This window comes from Anser cygnoides, chromosome 12, assembly GCF_040182565.1.
Source record: "Anser cygnoides isolate HZ-2024a breed goose chromosome 12, Taihu_goose_T2T_genome, whole genome shotgun sequence".
In the NCBI taxonomy this organism is placed as follows: Eukaryota; Metazoa; Chordata; class Aves; order Anseriformes; family Anatidae; genus Anser; species Anser cygnoides.
Genome location: NC_089884.1, coordinates 11,436,469 through 11,453,845, shown reverse-complemented (window position 1 = coordinate 11,453,845; position 17,377 = coordinate 11,436,469). Strand labels below are relative to the sequence as shown.

Here is a 17,377-nt window from a genome sequence, read left to right as displayed (position 1 = left end):
GGAGCTCCCTAGGAGCTGGGAGGCCCTGTCACACCCCGGGATTTACCCTGGCCAGTGTCAGACACTGCAACTGCCACCCACAGGAGGCACAAATGCTCAGTTTTCGATAGGTGCACACAAAAGGGAGTGAATCATACCCTCAATCAACACATAATCCGCTTAAAGTATCTATCACACTTAAAATGGGCAGCTACCATAAAATAATGAGTCTAATCTGCTCTGGGTCATGGTGTATTTCAGCTGTAATGACCATTATTCTGCTATACCCCAGGAAAATATGTTTTACCACAGGAAAATATGTTTTTGCCTTTCCCCCAGCTTTAATCTGTGTAGCCTTTGCTGAAAATGATCATTACAGGTTGTTCCTTGAAGAAAGTAGTTGTCAGGAGCTGTAGGCAGCACCACCATATGTGTCTACTATGCCTAATCTACTCTAGAGAAAATCAGAAATTGTTTCCTAGCAGGCTCAGGGACTTCAGTAAATACTAATGTGTGTCATGTACATGCTGTCTTCTATTTATAGCTATCAGGGGATGATGATTAACCAAAATGCTTGATTACCTAAAATTCCTTGGATTTGGAATGCTTGTTTAATTGCTCTTGACATCTTTTACCCTGTCTGCCAATATTTGCGATCAGTGATTGGAGACATTTCAAAGAGGAAAAATAAAAATACTAAAGTCCAAAGTTGGTCAATTTAAGTATTAGTCTGCTGTTTTTTTGTAGCTAATAGCTCTAAGTGAGGTCAAATAATTTTTCTTTGTTGTGAATTGACGAGTTCAAAATCTTTACTAGTGCTACATATAAAACAATATTTTAAGTTTGTTGAAATATTATTATATTGGAATATATATTCTCAAATAATGCTGCTTCTGGTGTCAGTAGCTAGGGAGCAACTTCCCAGAAGAAGCTATGCAATGCAGCACACGTAATTTGTAGCAACTTCTGAAGCAGAACTTAAAGCTAAAGTCTCATTCAGACCTCAGTGTCAACCATGGTGTAATCGCTTGACACTCTTGATATAGGTTGACCTTAGAACAAAAGAGTGAGAAGAAAAAGACAGTGGAATAGTATAAGTTCATTAAAATGGAATTCTGGAAAAAGGTGCATAAAGGCTATTAGCATAATCTGATGATAATGCAATATTTACTACAAGCAAGTAGGAAAGACCTGCATTTTTTTCAGGCAGCTTGTAACAGGCTTCAGCACTGATTCAGTGTCTGATGTGAAGGAATAAAGAAGAAATCAAGCATGACTGAGGTGCACAGCTAGGCGAGGGTCCTTGCGCAGTTTCTCTTCAAGAGCAAGGTATTTCTGTGGTGCTGTCTGCTTTTCCCTAGAACAAGAAGGTAACAAACATCAGAGTAAAGCTGCAGCAGGGCATACAGTAGAATATTTTACAGAATAGCTTCACTGCTGAGTAACTAGGAATGCTGACTGGTAGACCCCCCATTCTACTAGACACTGTTCAAGCAGTCATTTCCAATACCTGTTGAGCCTTAACGCTACAATGTGGATACAGAACATGGTTTCAGAGTAATCAGCGAGGAAGACAGCCTCCTCCTCCCTGCTGAGCTGACTCTGATTTTCCTGAAACTGCTGGTTCTTCTTCTTCAGCTCTTCTACCTCCTGTTGAGGGAATGAGTCACAAGAAGTCAGGGTGATGGAGAGCGAGGAGCACAAAAGTGCAACTCAAAGTTCAGGGAGCCAAGATGAAGGAAACCACAAATAAGAGCCGTTCTATTTTCATGGCAGGCAATAAGTCTGAGATGAGGTCTCACAGAATATGAAAACAAGGAAATCAAAACACGTGGACCAGTGAGAAGCTGCAGGACCAGAATGTGTTGCCTCACTGTAGTCAAGAAACACTGGAGAACCAAAGCAGCCCTGCTTGAAACAAGGACTGAATTTGACCCTTGAGCTATTCTGTTCTTTGATCTCACATGTTAATGACAAAAAATACACAGGTTTGTTTATGACTCTCTTAAAGGTAAAGGGGTTCTGTTTCCTGCCTGCTGTCACAATGAGGTGTGTTACCCTCCTGACAGTGCAGAAGAGACTCCAGTGACATGTTCGTCCTGGAGTAAGGCTGGGAATACCTTTTCAAAGCGAGCTTGGATGATGTTGGCCTTAGCAATGAGACGATTCTTAAAATCAGTCAGGCAGTCATCTCTGAGGCGCAGAACCTGCCCCTTGGTCATTTTCTCAGGATGGCCAATTTGAATAAGAAAAGGTGCCAGGTAATCCAGATCCTGTTCCTCATGTACTGGGAATTCATCCTCCATTGCATTCTTCTGGAGGGGAAAGGACAGAAAGAGTCATGATCCCATTGACTTGTTTCCCAAACACCCTTTGATAAGGCAAAGTAAAAGCAAAGGCCAAAACTCATTCCACCCTATGGAGGAAATAATGCTTCTTTTTCCTGTAGGCTGATCAATACTCTTGCATTTCCCAAGGTGTTTTTTATTCTGTAATTTATTTTCTATCATCCTTTTTAGCATCTCTCCTAATTTCTTTGATTGTAGAGATGTATCTTACACAGAACGTGCTATCTACTGAGGTACAAGCAGGCCAAAATGCATTTGTATTTGGACAGGGTATTTTGCATGATACTAGCTTGTAGACTGGCAAACAACTGGTTCTTGGATCTCTACCTCTGTGTCTCACACTAAATGTTTGGTATGTAAAACCTAGTATCACCTCTTATAACTTTTATCTGTTCAGGAAAGCTCAGCCTAAAAATCGTTCACAAGAAACATCTTGGAGATCTTGAAATGTTGCAAATAATTATTCTTGAATCTTTCTGTGTTTGTCCACAACATTCCTAAGGTAATAATTTCTGAGAGAGATCCAGGAACAAAATAGGCTTTGCAACTAATACTGAAAACAACAACAACAAAAAAAAACCAACTGATTCATAGCTGAATAAAACCCTCACACAAAGAAGTGCACATATTCCTGATATAAATACAGAGCCCTAGATATAAAGATGCAGCTTGGATTCCACCATCATACTCCCCTGACAATCACATTGTCAACTAATACTTGTTAATTATTTTACTAACTAAATAAAATAAAACAATAATCCTTCTCTGATGGGGAGGGGGGGCTAGTCCAGAGAGTTAGAAGATCATACCATGACCATGTTATATTTTCACAGGAAAGCTAAATCTGTGCTGACTTGTAACTGCTAGGAATTTGGCTCAGTATGTTCTAATAATACTAAATGCTCATTAGAGGTAATGTCAGACAGAAGAAGCTTACTCTGGATTTCTTTGTGTGCATGTAATAAACACCGGGATTAATAAAGAATGCCTACCGTGGCTTCATATTGTTGTTTCCTCTTTTCATTCCTCTCTGTATTATAAATTGAAACTGTCAATTTAATGTCTGCTTCTTCATTCTCACGGATTTTCAGAATATTTAGCACCTTCCAAAAAATCAGAAGACACCTTAGCTTTCTCACAAAGTGATCGTACTTTGAAATGCTTCACCTGCTAACAGAACATATGCTGCATACAAGAACTGTAGCATAATATTAAATACATTTTAGATCTATATGAATATGCTCATATTCTGCTGATAGGTCAATCTGATAATGGCCTTATTTTTAGAGTGATGTAATTTGGAGTCCAATAATTAACATTACTCAGTAACAAAGCCGTTCTGGAGTCATAGTCTTGCCAACAGTTTTGAAATGGCACTGGTAGCTTTAGCTTTTCTCTTTGTCTTAGGAAGATATAGAGCACAAGCAACAGGGATATTTTGACCATTAATAAATCACGACTGCAAACTTTGGTGAGGTAGTTCATGAGGTCATGGCTTATACTCTTCAAATTTCTGAAAAATGGGCTTTTGCAATCTTGTTCTTTATTATTATTCTGTGCTAATATTGTTGCGCATTCATCTCCAGCTCTTTCTGGGTTTTCTCTTCCACATAAAAGCAATATAAAAAATAAAATCCAGGAGCTTTGCCTCCACGTGCTAGAATGGTTGTATTTATCACGAAGTAGCCACAAAGACTTGTAAGAACACTTGTTACACTGGTCTCAATGTGATTAGCAGTACAAGTGGTGTATTTTATGAAATATTTTCCTGCAGTTTTTCCTACAAAAAATCACTTCAGTATTACGGTTATGGCTTCCTGGAAATGCCTAGCAACTAGATTTACGTTACACACAATATCCTTTCTTTTTTGATCTCATTCCCAGACAAAAAGCAGATATTTCTAGATGCCCCAATTCATACACCGTTATTTGCTCTCTGAAACTATCTCCCTCCCTGAGAACAAAGAGTACACCTGACCAACTCTGACAATACCATGGAGACGTCCCTGTTACCTCTGCTTCAGATTGCCGAACTTGTTGCTTCAGCTGCTTCTCTTCCTCTGCTAGTTCTTGCAACAATTTGTACAGGTGTAGCAACTTCTTGTCTTTCACAGAGGACCCTGCCTGGAAGCAGATAAGCTAGTGAAAGACAGTAGTGTTCTCTGACTGTGAGTCATAAAACACAAATTGGCACAATTCTGCTACAGTCAATATAGAGACACTGATTTACACTATTGAAACATCTAGCCTACGGTAAACAGCTGATTAGACTTCATCTAGATTTTGAGTCTATCAGTAATGTCAGCTAGACTATATCTTGCATTTCTTCGCTGATGCTCCTGTTGGCTGGGACCGGTTTTACAGGGTTAGAGATGAAAGGACAGCACTCCAGCAATTGCATTCTGTGTATTCTCCCCATTAGAAATACAAACTTTAACAAAACCTTTCATGACATAAAAAAAAAAAAAAATCTGTATTTGTATCTCTCTGATTTTCCTAAGCATAATTGTGCAGCATCAGTACAGAATTTACAGGCAGACTTCTGCTCCTGATTACAGACTCACATCAGTGATGTTGGTTGAGTAACCCACTCATGAATGAGAGAATTTGGCTTAATGACAGTACTCCCCTTTTTCTTTTATTTATGGCTATCTATCTTTTTTCTCTCTCTTTTTTTTTTTTTAATCTATCAGTTTATATTTATAGCTAGCTAGCTATCAGCAATGCATTAATAAAGCCTTACCATCTTGTCTACATCTGCAGGGTAAACTGAGGGAGATTTAAACAATGTGACCGAAGAAGTCCATGGCAGAATTTGAGTTAAAATCTGCTTCAGCTTCTCTGCTGTCATCTCTCCTTCAAGAGAGGACAGCAGAGGAAATTTCAGCTTCCCTGTTATGAATATGCAGGACTGAGCCCACCCAGCATCTTGCAAGATCTCAGTGGCTGTGTCTACACCGCCTGATGAGCTAACCTCAGAAGATGACCTCAGGTATGGCTGGAGACAGCCTTTCATGCTACACCAAATCTTGTGGGCCCAATCAGCATGGTAGTGCATCTCCCTCGGTGTTTGTGTTGTCAGTCTGGAGGCTGTCTGTGGGGGAGGCATGCAGACGGAGGAGAGGCGGAGCATGGAATATGCCATGGACATTTCACCTACCTTTTGTGTCCCACTGATCAAGGAAAACTCAAAGATATAAATGGGTTTTCTCCATACCTGGTACGTGATGCACATTTCTGGGGTCATGATTTCACTTTGCTTCCTGTAATTCTCTGTCGGTTTGAAGAAATCCTTCTTTGAGGCAGTAATGTATTTATCCTTGAGGTGGTATGTCAGATGGATCATCTCCTCTGTGATCAGAAAGACACGTTCTGCTACATCTTCATCAGCAGGCTTTTCTAGGTTTCTGTGGAAACATTCCTTCATTTGCTGATGAGAATTGAAAAGAAATAGATGGAAGCAGGTTAGACAACACAGAAAAATGGCAAAATTTGTGGAGAGTTGTGTAAAAGCCAAAAGAAAAATTGGGCCTTTCTGCCTGGACTGTGACAGCAACTCCTAAGACCTTGGCCCATATTCATGGCCCACTGTTCTTTCACGTGCCTGAGAAAACAAGCACAAAGCTGCTTAAAGCAATAAAAAGTCTCCTATCTGTGGAGCTTACTGTGCTCTTCAGGCTCAAAGTTAGCTTGAGATGCATCCCTGTCTGATGGAACTACAGGAAGCAAGGTATTTTGGAGCACAACAAAGTTTCCCAGATTCCCCAACAAAAGGAAGAAGAAGAAGAAGAAAAAAAGGCGATCTGGTTGTTGGCAGACCATTGCATGGCTCTATCTTGAAAGGTGATGTGTCTGAGCCATACCACCAGGTGTCAGATTTCCTCCCATTTCTCCAAGTCAGACCTGGCAAGAAAAAGAGGTAGACTACTGCTTGTAACAAATCAGCGTCATGGGACACTGTCAGGAACCCAAAATATTATTAGTTTGGGGCCAGAATATGAAATCATTTGACTCTCTGAGTCCTGTGAAAATTTCATTCCAAAATCATAGTTAGGCTTTTTTTTCTTCCTCTGACACACATTTTCCTAGCTTCATTCTAGCTGCTCAATATGTTTGGTGACGAATGGTCACACTGTGGCTGTCAGTGTCAGACAAGCAACTGCAAGACACAGCAGCTTAACAAAGCTAGGTTTCTTCTGGAGTTTTGCCTTGGCTATGCCAACTGAAAGTGAACCTATAGCCTTAAACAGAATGTTTTGCATAGTATAAATATCACAGTGACAGATATTTTTCTGTTCCTGCCTTGGCCGTACCACTATAGGCCGGGAGTTAATATCAGTTCTGGCACCAGCCACACTTATTTTCTTTCCTCTTTTGCCAAACTCTGTGTGCTGGAAGTATTTGAAGTCATCCCGTCCCACGAAGTACTCTTTTATCTCACTGGCATTTTCAGCACGTTTCTGGAGGCCATCGACTCGTGCCTCATTGTAAAACTCCATCACACGTTCAGTCTCTGGCTCCATTGACTTATAGATGTGGACTATGGACACAAAAGAGATTACATACATTTTCAGAATTAGTGACTGTAATACTAGTGAACATAGGTACATCCAGGGGAAGTTTCATTTTCTCAATCAGCCAAGAAATCAAATGCACTTAAGAGTGCTGGAAGGGAATGTTATCTCTTCACTGCTGTGCACCAATATGCCATGGCCTGAAGATGGCAGGAAAGCTTTGCATGGTCACTTTCCTCCTTACACAGCAAGGTAGCAGTGAGTGGAGCCTGGACTCGGCTCTTCCCATACAAGGAATTGGTGCAACCTCTTCAGGAGAAATACTGTTTCAGCAACAGATCTGATGCAGGACTTTCTCTCCTACAGCTGCAAAACACTGAGAGATTGAACATAATCCCAAGGAGAAAGTTTCTACTTCTACCACTTCTGCTGGTAGAAGTACATAATATCACTCTATATCTGTGATATAGATGTCATCTTCTGTTATGCTGGGGGGAAGCATTGCCCAAAACTAGAAGCACAACCAACCCAATTCTCTAATCTCAACTGGAGACCATATTACTAATCTATGCAATTCATCCCAGAAGTATGCAGTCCCCCCTGCTGTGGGCTTTTGTTTTTGCTAGGAGGGATTCACACGATGTCCTATCAGCTGCAGTCACCTTGGTTGCCCAGATGAACTAGAATACCTTTAAGACCGAGGAGGTGTCCTGGGCTGAAGTACTCTGTGGTCAGCTGTGTTTGTTTATTCAGTTCTCTCATATCCAACATGTCTTCTCGGTTTTTGAACCACTCCCTCACCTCCACTACTTCAGTACCTGGTGGGAGACATGCCATTTCACAGCCTTACACTGGAGACGGTACAATTCTTATGATGAGCTATCAGTGTCTGTGCATACCCTATGCTTCTGATATAGCCACAGGAGACAGAATCAGTGTACTCAATAGAACTGGCCCTGTGCACTAGGGCATTTCATAGATAAATCCTAATAGATGAATCCTAATCTACTTTAAAGTAGATGAATTATAACATAAAAGAGCTTATTCTTCTCTGTCACCAGGAACTAAAGTCATCGGCTCAGGGGAGAAGATGTCGCAGTGGATGGATGTATTTGGTGAGATAAATTCCATCCCAAATATTTCATAATAGCGTCAAGACTGGAGGGGAATGAGACTGCACCATCCAAGATGGCTGGGGACAGGAGTTTGTAAGACCAGTCAGGAATTTTTGCGGTTTCGTGGACCAGCCATTGAAGGATAATGCTTTGAAGTACAGAAATGATCACGCTATCTAGCTGCCTCTTTCTATGGCTCCTAGAAACACCAATGGGAAAAGTGATGCAGCTGGACAGTTTAAACCAACCTTCCATTTCTCTGAAGACTGCAAATCCAAGCAGCTGACCTGTGGCACTAATCAGCATCACTGTTAGGGTGTTAAACTGATTCAAATTCTTGCAGAACCCCCTAGCAATGATGCAAAGCTCCGGGGCTTGACAGACAGTGAGTGTGACGAAGTGTTTGATGAAGTAATAGATAAGTATCCCAAAAACGTGAAAGGAGGAGGAGAAGGCACAAGAGAAACCCTGGCAGAAAAAGTACTCCACCCCCCACCCGTCAGCGCACCCCAGACTGTTTGCTCAGTGTATCAAGAGTGTTCACTCATCCTCCTTACAGCCTAAGTCTGCGTAGACAGTGAGGCGTTTCACCAGCCCATTTCTGTTGAGGTACGGTGCCCATTTCTCCAGTTTTGCTTTCTTGTACAGAATCACCTTCTTCCCCTGGGAACAACGGGTCTCAAACTCTGCAGTAGGCAAGGGAGGGGTCAGAAAGATTGATTCCCATCAGCGGCAGTCTCATATGCACAGCGGTAACAGAAAGTCCATCCCAGACAAAATAATTCAGCTAGCAGGCAAACACAGTGTGCGTGTGTCTGCGGGGATTTCCCGCCCAGGATGAGACAGCGCACAGAGGCAGGCATTCAAAACAATAGCCAATGTATGCCTTGATCTGCGGCTCTTCGCTGCTGTACCTTGAACATCCTGAAGGGGAAGCTCTTGCGTGAGATAAACAAACCTCCCAGCTCCTCTGAAAGGTTAGCTGACAGGCAAGCAAAAGGCAAAGAATAGGTACCTCTGGGAGAAATCTGGATAGGGGCTACCCATGAAGGCGGCATGGCAAAACTCGTGTCTTCCTCCTCCTCCTCCTGTTGAAACAGAAGCAGAGATTTACGTTTTTGGCAGCTTCTCTGTGCTAGGAGGCATTTTGGTTCTAGAAAATGCACTGCAGCAATCACAGAGCAACTTGTGCGAGGTGGCATTGGTCCTGAGCAGCACGGTAACGGAGTTATGAGGGCTGGAGCAACCACACACAGCCTGAGGACAGAGACAAGCGGCACGCTGCAGTTTACATAGAAGGAGAACTTTACTGAATCCCCACACTCTTGCTAGCACATCTGTATATCCAAGCCTAATGAACTGTGGCTAGCACCTGCTGGATAGGGTATGAATGTGACAGCTGCCATTCAAACTAATGACCAGCTTATTCTACATAGACCGTGGAAGGCGCTTTGCTCCCTGGTGATGGACACGAGCTGAGAAGACCAGGTAACAGAAGGCAATGTGCTATTACCGGTGTTTCTCTGTTGTGCTGTGCTGGTGTAATACCTGCTTTTATCATACTGTGTTCTGCCATCAAGACAACATAGCATTTTTGGCTTACAGCATGCAGCCTTTTTTTGGTATATCAAAATACATGCATTATTTCTACATTTGGTTGACAACTCATAAGATCAGGGTGCTGACCAACGGAGAAAGAATGTCCAGATTTTTTTTTATTTGGATTTTATTATTTGAAATTATGTTGTCCCAAATATCAACGCACTACAGGTTGGGTGCTAACCCCTCAGAGACTCGTAGCCACTTAGGACTCCAGAAGTACCAGTGTGCTGCGTCCTGTGTCTTTGTGGAAGAGTGAAACTAGCACTTGGAAGACCTACTCCAAAAAGCATTAAACTATTCAAGACTGAGAAGGAATCTAGAGTGCCAACCAAAGGATAGCTACAGCAATAGTGATCTGACCTGGAGAGGGCAACAGGCAGGCAGACATATATATAGGCCATGAACACACACCAGTTCACTACAGCATCACCACTGCAAGAAAGCCATTGTGTGGGTCACTCACTGTGTCATCCATGTTCCTGTCAAATAGCTCATTTTCCTCCTCAGCATCCAGGAGCACCTGAAGAGGCTTGTCAGTCTCTGAAAGCATAATTTCCCAGCGGACAGTGTCACCCAAGTCAAAGATGAGATCCTAGGCCATATAGAAGAAACCCACATAAATACAGAGCCGTCTCACAGGCCTGACACTAAACTGCACGCTGCTTCTGCACATCTGCAGTGCTCTGGACCTGGCTGGGTGTCAGAGTTTGAGGACTCTGGGCAGACCCTGGACCTCAGTGAGGTGAGCTCATCAAACCCCTGGCTCACTGGTGGAACCCCAAAGACTGACCCTGTGCCTGGAAGGCTGCAGCTCCCTTTCCCTGCCACAATTGAGGGGAAGCTGCTGGAAATGCTTCTGCCTCCTTCCTTGGGGCATGCATGGCCCCAGGGTCATTCATATGGGCCTAAAGTGACTGTGACTCAGCCCCTCACCTCCCAGGCTTTATATCATCTGGAGAGTAACTGAAGTGTGGGAAGAGCCAAATCAAGATCTTTCATGCCCTGAGCTACGTTTGACAGATTCTGCTCTAAAAGCTGTTGTTGAGAGAATGGTCATCCAGCCAACCTCAAAAGCTGATATTGTAGCATTGTAGGGGATTAATAGGTATAATCTGCATTTGCTAGCTCAGGGTCTGGGATGCCATGGACTGGCTCCAGATACCAGACCTGGAGTCTATGTAATCAGAACAGGCACACGGATATGTAAGAGCTCATTACCTTGCAGCCGTTCCGGCAGTCCTGCATGTTCACCCAGTAATTCTTGTGGTTCCAGACACTCTCAATTCCAAGGAAGTGCTCATCCATGGTGCTGTGGCTGTTCCCCGTGAAGGGGTTGATGAAGAAGGGCTCAGGAACCTCCCTCTTCCCAGACAGAACCAAAACCCATGCATGCACCCGTAAGCCATACAAAGGGTCATGCGTGGGCTTTTCCACTTCCTGTAGCCCAGAAGACAGAGCAATAATTATTGCCATTTTATTGCCACTTTAGTCCAACCCACCAGCAGCCTTATTCTCTCCCCTGCCCACTTCTAAAGATCTCCAAGCCCTTAATACTCTTCAGAACAGTGATGCAGTACATACCCAGCAGATATTTCTATGTCAGCACAACACTGTGTTCTCAGAGGCTACATGTTCATGGCCCAAATCAGAGTTGTATTGTTCTTTATGGAGGGTGGTGAGCTCCAGTTTTTGGTCAGCTATTATCCAGGTCTCAATTTTTGATATTGCAGTTTAAGAGTAGGGTGGACCTTGTAACTCACCGTGACCTTCTCTTCTCCTCTTTCCTCGTTCTTATGGGTGGCTTCAGTTTCTGCTTTCTTCTTGGCCTCCTGCTGAAGCTCAAATTTGCTCTGCATGTCTGGGGAGGACTTAACTCTATACTTGTTGGACTTCTTCATTATTTCCTTTGGGACCTGTCTCCGCAAAAGCAAGGAATTGCTGTGAAACCCAGTAGGAATCAAGAGAAAGTCGAGAGCATCACAGAACCATAGAATCATTAAGGATGGAAAAGACTTCCAAGATCATCTGATCTAACCATCCCTCCCCCCCCCCCAACATTACCCACTAAACCACATCCCTTAGTACCACGTCCAACCTTTCCTTAAAGACCCCCAGGGACAGTGTCTCCACCACCTCCCTGGGCAAACTGTTCCAATGCCTAACCACTCTTTCTGAGAAGAAATTTCTCCTAATTTCCAAACTAAACCTCCCCTGGCACAACCTGAGGTCATTCCCTTTAGTCCTATTGCCAGTTATCTGCGAGAAGAGGCCAACCCCCAGCTCCCCACAGCTTCCTTTCAGGTAGTTGTAGAGAGAAATAAGGTCGCCCTGGAGCCTCCTCTTCTCCAGACTAAACAACTACAATTCCCTCAGCTGCTCCTCATAAGACTTGTGTTCAAGACCCTTCACCAGCTTCGTAGCCCTTCTCTGGACACACTCCAGGCCCTCAATGTCCTTCATGTAGTGAGGGGCCCAAAACTGAACACAGTACTCGAGGTGCGGCCTCACCATAGCAGCGTACAGGGGGACAATCACCTCCTTGGTCCTGCAGGCTACACTATTCCTGATACAAGCCAGGATGCCGTTGGCCTTCTTGGCCACACCTGGGCACACTGCTGGCTCATGTTGAGGAAAGCATCGACCAACACCCCCAGATCCTTTTCCTCTGCACAACTTTCCAGTCACTCTGCCCCAAGCCTGTAGCACTGCATGGGGTTTTTGTGGCCAAAGTTTCAGGACCCGGCATTTAGCTGTGTTGAACCTCATCCCATTCTCCTCTGCCCATTGACCCATCCTGTCCAGGTCCCTCTGCAGGGCCTTCCTACCCTCTGGCAGACTGATATTTCCTCCCAACTTGGTGTCATCTGCAAACTTACTGAGGGTGCACTCAATAAGGGTGCAAGAAGGTAAAAAAACATGTAGCTTAAAGGTACTTTGCACTTCCCCACCTCTGACAGTCTGTGGTATTGGACCTGGTGAGCCAAGAGTTCATTGAAGCCAAAGAGGCCACATAAAGAAATGTGGAAAATCACCCAAAAGACCCCCTTGGTTCATACAGACTGAAACGTAGTGTGGACCAGAAGCTGTTCCAGCTAGCCCAACTCTGGAGCTCACCAGGAACGAACAGGCTGAGCATGCATGCTGCCTCCTGTATACCCCATGATCACTCAGGTGAGCAGTCTGGGTGGATCCAGTATGGATGTGGATGGTCCTGCCAAACTAGCAGATATCCCTGAAGGGCTAATAAGCATTCACAGAAGGTCTTCACTTCCACTTGCAGCAAGAGAATGTGGGGTCCAGTATAGTCCCAAGATCTTTTCGTCCTAAGCACAGTGTGAATGCTACATGGTCAAAACGCAGGCAAGCTGTGGCCCTCTTAAAGTGCGCAGTATGGTTGGAAAGCAAACAGGTGATGGGACTTGGGGGCCTTGCAGCTTGCCATTAGACTCATTCTTATTGCACTGTGGACATACCAGAGATACCAGCTTCACTGGCCTTCCAAGTGCTTTGTCCTTCCTACCAGTGTCATGGTCTTCTTACCAGAACCAGAAAACCAGGCTCCTACCTGCCTGCTTGCTGCAGATTTCCTTACCTCCTGTGGCTTCCTGAGCAGTGGGCACACCTCCAGAGTCTCGTCCAGGCTGCATATGTCGTGAGTGGCATACCCATTCACACAGTAGGCATCGTACCCAGCCCCAATCAGCATGGAGCACAGCAGCACACTGAAGTCAAAGCAGTTTCCTCGCTGGTACTTCAGGATGGTGGTTGGGGAATAGAGCAAACTGGGCTTGAAAGAGAGGGATACATGTTCTCAGTGCTTGTCTTGTGAAGCATGCCCCAGGCAGGGAGCAAGAGAGAGACAGAGCATTGCCCATATCCCTGGGCTCTGTACCAATAGAGAATCTGTTATATGAAACTCCTACATAAGCCACAGACTCCAAAATTCCCCTCCAAAGTGATCTGGAGAAATTCCTACCCCAAATCTTGTGACAAATTTAGCCATGGAGAGATGGGCAGGACAAGCTCACCAGATTGCAGAGAATCTAATACTAACCACAACACCAGGGTGGGGCTTACCTCCATCTCTAGCTGGTCTGTCTGTAGCATTTCAAAGCAAAAGACCCATAAGCTAAATTATAGCTCAAAAGGAACTTATTCCCTTCTGGCCCTCACTGGTGACCAGGCAAAGGGAACAATACACACACAGTGAATACAGAGATTCTGTTTATACCATCCCAGATCTGAGGCTGCACGTTAGATTTGATCAGTCTCTGTCCACTAAATTAAGATATATTCTCAATGATCTCAAATTATAAGTGTCTCTTGAGACCCTGGGACTCTTGGGACACACTTGGCCAGCATGGAGCTCACGTAGATTGTATGGGGCACTCCATAGGACATCAGCAGTCCTTGCTAGCAGAGATTGTTGTTGGTCTCTTTGCTTTAGCTGGTTCATACCACCCTTAGGACTTGCCCCAATGTTGGCATCATCTCTTCTTGCCACTCTTATTTTTGAGATTTCTAATCTCCCTTCAGCCATCTCAAAATATCCCAAATATTGGAACAGAAGTGTCTAAAGCCCCTAAAACCTAGTCACTGAGGCCAAACATCATCACCTGGGCTTTTTATGCTCCTTTGGTCCAAGGTCTCTTTGTTCCTGGCAGGGAGGCTTGGCAGACATTGCAACCCACAGCAGACCAGCTGGTCATATGGGATGGCTGAGAGCAGGGTCAGGCCCAGTCTGGTAGAAATGGTGCTTAACTGCTTGACAACACTGTACGTGTACTGGGAAGACAGGCTCAAACAAAGAGCACAGCGCCTGTGGGAACTGTGGGGTTGCCTAAGTAATTATGGGGAGCTGGAGGACCCAAAGACCTTTGTAAACCCAGCCCCTGGGGTTTCCGTGTTGTGTCCTGTTGAGAGGCCCTTCTCTCATCTCCATCATGTTTCTGATGGGACTGTTGCCTCTTTCTTACCGGTATGAGAGGGGACTTGAGGGGTTCCATGGTGAGATAATCACAGACAAAGCTGGCACAGCCATCCCAGTGGTACAGCTCTGTGTAAGGCAGCAGGGTTGGCCTCACTGTTGTGCTCACAAACTTCTGTAAGGCAGTAAGAGGTCTTTGGTCAGCCAGCAGATTCCTGGTGGAGTGTCCCATTCATGGCCATTCTCAGACCATCCCTGGTTGTTGTAGCTTACATTCAGGACTTCCCTGGAGCATGTCAACAGTGTTGGTAACCCTCCTCACCCATTCTGAGATGAAAATGCATGGAGTTAAGAGGCCCTCTGCCAATAGACACTTCTGTTTGCCTGTGGCTAAAACCTCAAACCCATCTCAGACACATTACAGATTCAAGCCTTCTCTTAGCTTTCAAGCAAGACAAATAGCTACCACGCCTTCCAGCTTCTACATGCTCTGGCTCTTTTTTTGCCTTGCATGTCGTTTATATAATAAATTTTGGGGGAAGCTGATCCAAAGAATTAATTCCACATACTCAGGGGAGCATCAGGTCGAGAACTAGACAACAGCTGTGCAGCTTGGGCCCAGCCCCACACTACCCCGTACCTTGATGCCACACTCATTGACCGGGTACAGAAAGAGTGGCTTGCGGTCAGGGCAGAGGTGAGTGTACTGCTGGAGGTAATGGTCAGCAATGCGCAGCAGCTTCTTTTCCCTTGGGGAGTTTGTCTTGTATGAGGATGGTAACTGGGATATGTCGATGGAGCTCCAGTCAAAATCACTTCCAAAGCAGAAAGAGGCAGAGAGACACAGGTAATAAGCTAGGAGCAGGATGACCTGCTATCAAAACACAGCAGGGGTTCCCTGTTTCACACAGAAAATACGGGGATCATAGCCAAGAAGAGATAATTTTAAGTGGGCACGAGTTTGACATAGCCAAGCTTCTCTGGAGTGATGGCAAGCTGACACAGACCCAGAGGATCAGGGGATCTTTATATAGTAGAGAAGCAAATGGATGGAAAATGAAGTGAGTTACCTTGTCTTAATCACACAGGTGCCCACTCATGGACACATACACCCAGCACACAAAACTCGCTCCCCCCTTACCCATACAAGTGGACCACACATGCCAGCCACATATGTGCAGTCTCCCCATGGACCCTAGAGGGACCATCTCTGCTCGTCCCAGTGACTGACAGACAGGCATGACTTACGAGACATCACTTGGAACAAAGACTTGGTCCACAGACAGCTTTGTCTCTATGTTGTGAGGTTCATCACTGATCTCTAAAGCCTTCATTAGCTCTTCTTCCCTTTGCTCCTCTTCGTCATTCTCCTCTAGGACCTCCATTCTGCCTCCTCCTGGCCACTACGGAAACACACACACTAGGGTAAATTCAGGGGTGGGAGCAGAAACTAGCACTCTGGGCGCATTGATTTATTCTGTGAGCCACCAGCAGTGTCATTCCCGTTTCTGCAGAAGTCAGGTGTAAGTACTGAACTTGAGTTTGGGCTGGGCAGATTGAACATATGGCTGCATGCTCCCGGGCCACCCATGTATGGTGGAGCTGGTAGGACAGGGGCCTTGCTCAGTGGGTGCTACACAACAGTCCCAAACCATGCTGCGTCCCCCGCTTTCTGCACCCCTGCAGATGCCGTGCACCCCACGCCGCCTGGGCGGTGCTGCATGGAAGGGGGCACCCAGCCCACGCCAGGGCTGCAATGAGCCCGGTGGCTGCTCCCCAGGGCCTGGGGAGGGGGACGTTTTGCAGCCGCATCAGCAGCAGAGCTGCCTCCAAGGCCGGAGTGCTGCTTGTATCACATATTTACATTTCAGGGACGTTGGGGGCTGTTTATTTCCCCTCCCTGCGGTCAGGCTGACCTGCTGGGCAGCAGGCAGCACGATGGAGGCACAGACCTTGCAACGGGTGCGAGGGGGGGGGTTGAAGGGGTATCCCGGGGCCCAGCGCTGCTCCCCAGCCACCCACCGCCCAGGGGGTCCCGTCCCCACAGCCCCTTCAGCCCCACGTCCCTGCCCTCCACCGCCTCACCGCCGCCGCCACCGGGCTGCGAGCGCTCCATGGCAACGCTTACGCACCCAGGCAGCTTCGGCGGGGCCTGCGGCCTCCTCCGGGGCCTAGCCCAGAGCCTACCCGCCCCGCGCAGGCCAGACCCCGGGCTGCCCACCCAGGCTTTGCAGCTCCCTCAGCCGCTGCAGGCTTCCCAGCCGCTCACCTGCGCAGCTCCCCACGCAGCCCGGCTGCAGCAGGTGTCAAGGCAGCTCCCCCTCGGCCCAGGAAGCAGCCTGGGAGCTGTGGAACTCTGGACTAGGGGGCTGCCCTTACACTCACTGGTGCAGCTGTTTTAAAACACAACAAACATTCCTCACCCATGCTTTTGTTGCTCTTGAAGCCTGAGGGCTGTGCTGACTTTGCTTCTCCTTGCAAACATCGGTCCTGCTTTGTTGCTTTGTAAAATACCTGATGCAAAGCAGACGAGATTCACACCCAAAAGTGGCAGAGCGTGGTAGGACCAAATCCCTGTCCTCGTGTCTATCATAGTATCAACAGATCTGAGATTTCAGAAGTCATTAAAAACCAGCTAAAGCAAATGTACATGTGAGTGTGAAGCCACGTGTATTCAGTACACACAGTTACTTGGCCTTTGCGTGTACCACTGTGGTATCTGTTGTTACTGCTGAGTCAAAAGCAGGTACAACAAAAGCACGTGGATGCATAAAACCCCAGACTGCTGGGGATGTTACTGATGCAGGGTTGTTGCAGACACTGTTCCTGCTTGGGGTCCCATCAAGGCTGTGGATTGGGTCATCATCATTCACCAGCCCTGAGCTAATCGGA

General features: G+C 45.8%; 1 protein-coding gene across 9 annotated transcripts; it reads right to left on the bottom strand.

Moving 5' to 3' along the window:
* Positions 1 to 892: 892 nt before the first annotated feature.
* DRC7 (dynein regulatory complex subunit 7) lies at positions 893 to 17,056 on the bottom strand. Of its 9 annotated transcripts, none has more exons than XM_048068945.2 (18): positions 16,755 to 17,054; positions 15,734 to 15,888; positions 15,126 to 15,300; positions 14,535 to 14,660; positions 13,151 to 13,345; positions 11,319 to 11,471; positions 10,777 to 10,995; positions 10,022 to 10,150; positions 8,972 to 9,044; positions 8,514 to 8,642; positions 7,531 to 7,659; positions 6,641 to 6,867; positions 5,545 to 5,757; positions 4,341 to 4,451; positions 3,320 to 3,430; positions 2,100 to 2,291; positions 1,490 to 1,629; positions 895 to 1,336 (listed from the first exon to the last, which is right to left on the bottom strand). In XM_048068945.2, the coding sequence occupies exons 2-18, from the start codon at positions 15,868 to 15,870 to the stop codon at positions 1,246 to 1,248; spliced, it is 2,550 nt and encodes an 849-aa protein (XP_047924902.2). In that variant the 5' UTR covers positions 15,871 to 15,888; positions 16,755 to 17,054; the 3' UTR covers positions 895 to 1,245. The 9 variants fall into 9 exon arrangements, with proteins under 9 accessions (XP_047924904.2, XP_047924905.2, XP_047924902.2 ...); XM_048068944.2 differs by lacking the exon at positions 16,755 to 17,054 and adding an exon at positions 16,438 to 16,526 and having other exon boundaries at positions 2,100 to 2,294; XM_048068941.2 differs by lacking the exon at positions 16,755 to 17,054 and adding an exon at positions 16,402 to 16,505 and having other exon boundaries at positions 2,100 to 2,294.
* Between the last annotated feature and the right edge of the window lie 321 nt (positions 17,057 to 17,377).

Bases quoted from the DNA above. Each gene is read 5' to 3' on its own strand.
- DRC7 (XM_048068938.2), bottom strand. From the start codon at position 15,870: ATGGAGGTCCTAGAGGAGAATGACGAAGAGGAGCAAAGGGAAGAAGAG. The intron at 14,661-15,125 runs GTACGGGGTAGT...ACTGCCTTACAG, and splicing joins TCAATGAGTGTGGCATCAAG to AAGTTTGTGAGCACAACAGT. The intron at 1,337-1,489 runs GTATTGGAAATG...TTCTTGTTCTAG, and splicing joins GTAGCGTTAAGGCTCAACAG to GGAAAAGCAGACAGCACCAC.